The sequence below is a fragment of the Strix uralensis genome, chromosome 16, assembly GCF_047716275.1.
Source record: "Strix uralensis isolate ZFMK-TIS-50842 chromosome 16, bStrUra1, whole genome shotgun sequence".
NCBI classification, from domain to species: Eukaryota; Metazoa; Chordata; class Aves; order Strigiformes; family Strigidae; genus Strix; species Strix uralensis.
Genome location: NC_133987.1, coordinates 12194072 through 12200396, shown reverse-complemented (window position 1 = coordinate 12200396; position 6325 = coordinate 12194072). Strand labels below are relative to the sequence as shown.

The 6325-nt window shown below is 41.0% G+C and overlaps 1 protein-coding gene across 14 annotated transcripts in view; it reads left to right on the top strand.

The window, feature by feature from the left end:
- Nucleotides 1-6325, top strand: part of LYRM1 (LYR motif containing 1) — a 28042-nt gene that overhangs the window by 363 nt on the left and 21354 nt on the right. For 13 of the 14 annotated variants that reach the window (XR_012631166.1, XR_012631168.1, XR_012631167.1 and 10 more), the window contains exon 2: nt 1533-1655. The exons of the other annotated variant lie outside the window; for it this stretch is intronic. Coding sequence is in view for 3 of the 13 variants with exons in the window: in XM_074886089.1 (XP_074742190.1) it covers nt 1614-1655 (42 nt within the window). In the remaining 10 variants the exon portion in view is untranslated. The remainder of the gene's footprint in view (nt 1-1532; nt 1656-6325) is intronic. 14 annotated transcript variants of the gene reach the window in all.

Genomic DNA, 6325 nt, shown 5'->3' with positions numbered 1-6325 from the left:
CGGAGGGGTGGCGGCCAGCGCCATCTTAGCACCGGCCCTGTGCGGCGCACAGGATGCGGGGGGCGCCAAGCCCCACAGCCACCCTGCTTTCACCCACAGAGCTGCTGCCTGCACTGTGCTGTGCGGCCGTGGCCTTTGCCGGGGTACGCCTGACCCCCCGAGTGAGGAACGTGGCGGCCTTGCTGCCCAGCCCGTCCCTGTGCCCGCCTGATGACACCAGTGGCTGTGGGGTGGCCCCGGTGCCAGGCGGTGTGGAGAAGGTCCTGTGCATAATGAGTACTGACCCTCTCACCTGGGCCTGCAGTGGCTGCTGACCTGGAGCTCGTGTCCGGGAGATGTCCGCCCGTCCCGTCACCAGCAGGCTGGAGGGTCCTCTCCCCACAGAAACGGGGAGAAGGCCCTGGGACAGACAGAGCAGCACTTCCCCTGACCCTGTGTTCCTCAGCCCGGGTGCTGTCTGTGAGGCAGGAGGCCCCAAAGGCTTTTCCATACACCATTCAGGAGAGTTTAGGGAAAATACTGTGCAAGGCTTTGTTGGCCAAAGTCACAAATTTGAATGGGATTCACACACTTGATTTCCGAGAAACAAATCTTTTTTTTTTTTTTTTTTTTTTGATGTGTGCCCTGCTATAGTTCTCAAATAGTGTCTAAAAATCATATTTATCAATGTTCTGGGACCGCAGTGTTTGGAAACTGAAACAGAGGGTTCATGAAATGTATTTTATTAAATGACCCACAGAACAAAGTAAGAAAGGGAGTAGGGAGGATTGGTTCTCTTCTAGTATTAATATTTATACCTGTTCTAGAGTTTGGAAGCATTTCCAATGCTGGGAAATATTTCTATTCATGCATTCAGTTGCATTTGGCTTGAAGCCAAGTTATGAATAAGGTGCATAAATCCATACTCAGTTTTGTGTCCATGTTGTTATATTTCTGTATGCTTCTATATTATATAAGTAAGGCCATCCAAGGATAGCTGAGACTTCATTTTCTCTACTGAATTTGTTGCACTGCATTAAAACCTCTTTCTCTGCTTGTAACTAATACAGAACTAAACACAAAGGAGGAGAAAATGGTTCTAAAGGTATGAAAGCATGAGCAACAGGGTTGCACAAGATTAGAGACAAGTTTATATTGCTTTAGAGTTTACCTGGACACTGCATGCTTTTCAGAAGAAAGCTAAAAAAATGTGTAAAGCAATTGTTTTTTTGTTTCCCCTCCCCCTCTCCACAGTCCAAGTCAGCATTTCTGTTCTTCCTGAGGCTACTACAGCACAGGAGGCATTCCCAGAGCAAGAGTCTGTATGTCCTACTAAAACCAGATAATTCTTCGACCACCTCAGACTAAGAAAATGAAAACTCTGTGATCAAAAGGGACTGGTTAAGGGTTTCCACTTGCATTTATTCAAATGAAGAGAATGTTGTAGAATCCTAATTTTCTGCAATTTCATTTCCTTGAAATTACATAGGAAAACCAGTGATAAAATCCAAGTGCTCACTTTTACTATTTAATTATATTCTCTTTGCATGCAGTTTCCTTTTTCTGATCAAAAGACCGCTCCATATGTAAGACAAAGCTTAAAAGAGATCCAAGTTCAGTCAGAAATCTGAGGCATGAATAGAATGGCAGAGTTCTCATCCCAGCTGATGAACAGTGTAAGTACAAAGACTTAGTGAGGCTGGTTCAGAGGTGTCAATCGGTGTTTCAGATCGGGGTGGGTTTCAGATCACTTCAGTTTGCCAGCAGAAAGATACTGGTGTGACAAAATCTAAAACCACGTGAAAGTCACCTTGCTTTCAGATATTGTTTCCTGAATAATTCCATTCAGTAACTTGGTTCTTTTTCACCAAATCTGCATAGGTTTATGATTGCAGCTTGTAGATGGAAACAGTGAGAAATACTTGGAGTCAGATTAATCCTTGATGGAAACGTCTTGAAATTTAGAGGCTTACGTCACTGGTAGAAATGAAGATGTAACGCCACCGTGGAAGAATATGATCTTTCATTTTAGTTTGTTTTTCACCCTGTGGAGATGGAATATTTTAGCTGTGATTTTGAAATTTTGCTATGATTTGGTTTTGGCTGAATCTTAAATGAAAAATGTATGAATGTTCAATCAAGAATGAAAATCACATTAAGTTTTCACTTTGCTAGGTACATGCTGCAGCCACATGTGGCCGATGTTTGCAGGGTACTAGCTGTCACAGGCCACTAAGTCGTTGATTTGAGTAAAAGAAGATAAAATTACTCTTGTGGAAACTGGGTTTTGAAATTTAATATCACTGGAAGGCATGTGACCTGCCCAGCTATCACAGGAATCTGTGACCCCTTCACTTCTCCATGTGCCACAGGAACTCATTGTTTCAGTTGTTGTCCCTCAAGGAAATGATGGACCAAATTCATTGCTGCCTTAAGAACCACAGACTCATTTTGGCAGACTTGCATGAAAGATGAATATAGATTACTGACCTCTAGTTGCTGTGGATAGCTGTGAAAAGAATGATTGATTATCTGTTGCATTAGCAGCAGGAGAGAGACTGCAGGTCACTATTTAGCTAAGTGGTATAATTTAGCTCTTTAAGAAAAAAAAAAAAAAAGCCAGATATGCGCAGGTTTTTGCATCTCTTCAAATGAACATTAGCCAAAGAGTGCATTTGAAAATATAAGATACAGCTTGTCATACAGGCAGTAGCTGATGATGTTCCATACTATAATGTTGATACACTATGCTTTTGAATTATGTCATTTATTTCCGTAACAGAAATGTGATCATAGCTTGATTCAGAAGACAGTCAGCCCAGCAGTTTGTCATTGTGTCTTTAGGAGCAAACGAACTGTCAAGTAGAAGTTGTGTTGCTCCTAAATAAAATATTTAACACCTGAGAGGTTCAAAGCTGCTTTTTCAAATTATTTCACGAAGAGTTCTGTTTCCCACCATCTCCTCCCCTGAGCAAATATGGTTTCAGCATCAGCACTAAGTGTGTGTTAGTAATGCGTGCCCTAGTTAGCTGGGATGTAAAAGAAGAGATCTATTGTTTTAAAATATCTTTTTTTTTTCCCCATGGGCTATTACTTTCACCCTTTGTTTCCTAAAATCCTCTATGTACTTACTGCTGGTAGATTTTATGTTTAAAGTGAGTAGCTAATGCTTGACTTGGAAAGAAAGAATGAAATAAAATAGACTTACAACTTCAGCAAAGGAGCTGTGCAGATAGGAGAGTGCTGGACACACATTCTTAGCTGGGAAGCAGCTATAATTTAGCTGCTCATATGTAAGTAGTCAGTCTCCGTGCAGCTTGCCTTCTGTCGTAACTTGCTTTGACAGTCACTATTGGAGTCACTTTACAGTGCAGTTGTTTATTTTTATATAAACTTTTGATTTAAATTCTAATCAAACCTGCAAATAGCAAAAGACAACTGGTGTTTCACTGATTATTCAGATTATTGAACTTCTGGGTCAACCATCTAAAAATCCAAAGGAATGTGTATTTGTTTCCTGAAAGAAAAACTTGTTATTACATTTTATAGTCTAAAGGATTATTTGTTTTAATTAACAATGAAAAAAGTTTGCATCTTCATCATGCAGTAACTCATCAACTGCTCATGCCTCCTTTGCAAGTTTGGATACAATGGGATATTTCATGTGCTTGATCTGCATGTTGATAACAGGGGTTTGCATGTAGATCAAAAGAACGATACAACCCTGCATTGTCAGAACTCTGCCACAGCAGCCAGCAAATGCTTATTTGGAAGGCAACGCTTGGCTTCCCTCCAAAAGCTTAATTCTAACAATCGTCTCAAAAACAGCCTGCAACCTACCACTTTTCCCATTTGATATGTTTGTGTGTACAGACCTACCTTTGACCTCTCTGGGTTTGTTCTGTTGCAGTAAACACCTGAAATTTGCTCAGCTAATACAATAGCCCTGTACTTTTTGACAAAAACGCCTGTGGTTAACCTCTGTGGGCTGCATTCTGCAATGAAATGAAGGGCGGTAGAAGTTAAACAATGGGTGTGACTACCACAAGATGAGTGTTAGTGGGAAAGTGGTGTAACATCCATTTAGCATTCCAGAGATGTGAAATGTAATTATGATTTAAATGCCAAAGATGTAAGTTGCAAGATGAGTAACTACAAGGACATGAAAGCCTCCCTTATCTTCCTTTCTGTCCCACTCAGAATCATTTTGCACACCCACAAAACTAATACAAGTAGTGTCACTTGACAAAATTACACCTGATACATGACTTGTACTGTCACTTACATTTCGGTTGGTGTGGGCTCAGTTTATACCAAAGAAAAAAATTCCAATCTCATTTACGACATTTTAAGTTGAAGGTAATTTTGCTCTCAGTGGAACTATTCCCTATTTACAATCCCAATCAGATCAGAATCGGATCCAAGCTTTGAATTTTGTCCTATTTGCTCTCATCCTTTCCCGTGATAGGTGAGGGTCCTCTGTCTGTGAAGGGCTCCTCACACCTTCATTTATGTATCTTTGCAGAAATGGTTTATGAGCAGGTCTGTAATGTTAGAAATTGTTGACTAAATGAGGCATGGGAGCAGCTGGTTGCCGAGTATATATGAAAAGCTGCTTAATGTCTTTTACATCATCTAGCATATGTGGGAAGGAGAGCAATAATGCAGAAATGCAGCCCATACCTAGATGAGGGGATACACAGTTCTGTATCAATTCCAACACCAAAAAATTAAAGAAAGAAAAAATAAGTTCTAGGTGGGGGAGCCAAAGCAACTAGTGAGGAAAAAAAAAATTGTTGGTTCTAAACTTTTAAACAAAATCTTTATAAACAGATTCTTGGTATGTTTAAATCCAAAAGCAACACGTGTGATTACAGTTCTGAGCACAGGGCACTGTCCCAAGTTGTGGCCTTGGAAATTGTCTGATGCATAGATCAGAATTTAAAGCTGTATTTTAAACATTTTTTCCCATTACATTATTCCTCTTATTTTCTTTATGGATTACATGAAAACCTAAGCTGAAAGTCTCTAGTGCAGTACTACCTTTTATTAGCTATCAGCAGGGAACAAAGAGTATTACCAGCTCTACCAGAGGTGACACCTCCAAATAAAAGCAAAGGGGTGAGGCCAGGAGGGGCTCTAGGCAAGAACATGATTTGGGACTCAGCTTATGCTAGGTCAGCCCTTGTAATTGAACTGTTTATTTTCTGTACAAAATATGTACTTGACAGAGGGAAGCAATGATTTTTCAGATACACGTACATGCGTAGCTTCGTGTATGACTAATTTTATTGCCTGAAATGGAGCTGTAAAGTGGATAAAGTGAAGCGTTTATTCCAAAGTGTTTGACGAGCTGGGACTACCTAGCTATTTTATTGTGGGTATTTGTTTCCTAGAAATACCATAAACATTTACTATACTTTCTGAAAGAATCATTTCTATATCTAGGGAGAAAATATATGATTGGTTAAAAATTTTGAAATACAAATAGCAAAATAAAACTGGTTTTCTCTGATTCTTAAGAGAAAACATTTTTATGTCTGTACTTCTTAAGAGCCCTAACAGTTCATGAAACAACAAAAAATCTTTAGATCGTAGCAACAGTTAAGACAAAAAAGGGTAGGAGTTAATAGTTTGGGATTTTTTTAACAAAAAGAACAATGGGCCAAATCCTGTCTTCAGGTTAGCATCTGTAATTCCAATTTTGGTGAAGAAAAGACGCTGTGACTGTCTGAAGCCGCAGGAGGTCCGTACTGAAACAGTAGCGGAGGTCAGCGGCTCTGGTGGAGGCAGCCACTTGACAACTGTATGGCCTGAGAAGACTCTGGTTCAAACCCCTCTTCTACTCTCCACAGTAATAGGAATTGCCACAGACTGCAAGGAGATGAGCGAGAGCCACATTGCCAAACTCTCCGCAGTAGTTCGGATGCGTGCATGAGGAAGCAGCTTTTCCTCTATCACCGAGGGAGAGAGTGCTCCCTCCAGAGGGCAGTTCAGGCTGTCCGAATCACCCTGCTCCAAATTGTCCTCTGGAGGAGCTGGTCCCAGCTCACAGCTCTGATTTCGGGGTAGATTCAGCCACGGTAACTAACTAAAGCGCCAGGTTGGCAAACGGATCCTGAGACAGAAAATGTCCTGTCCCTGACACTTGTTCCGCACTGTGTCCATATCCTTTGCAGTGCTGCAGCATCCCCCTTTTAGCCAGTGAGGTACCTTCGACAGCTGCAGTGTCCCTAAAGCAGAAATCATTGTTTCTGTGAATCTAATCCATGTCAGAAGTGTTGTTATTCCAGCAGTGAATTTGTCTCAGGGGTATCTGTGGTCTGGCATGAAATAGTGTCACGAC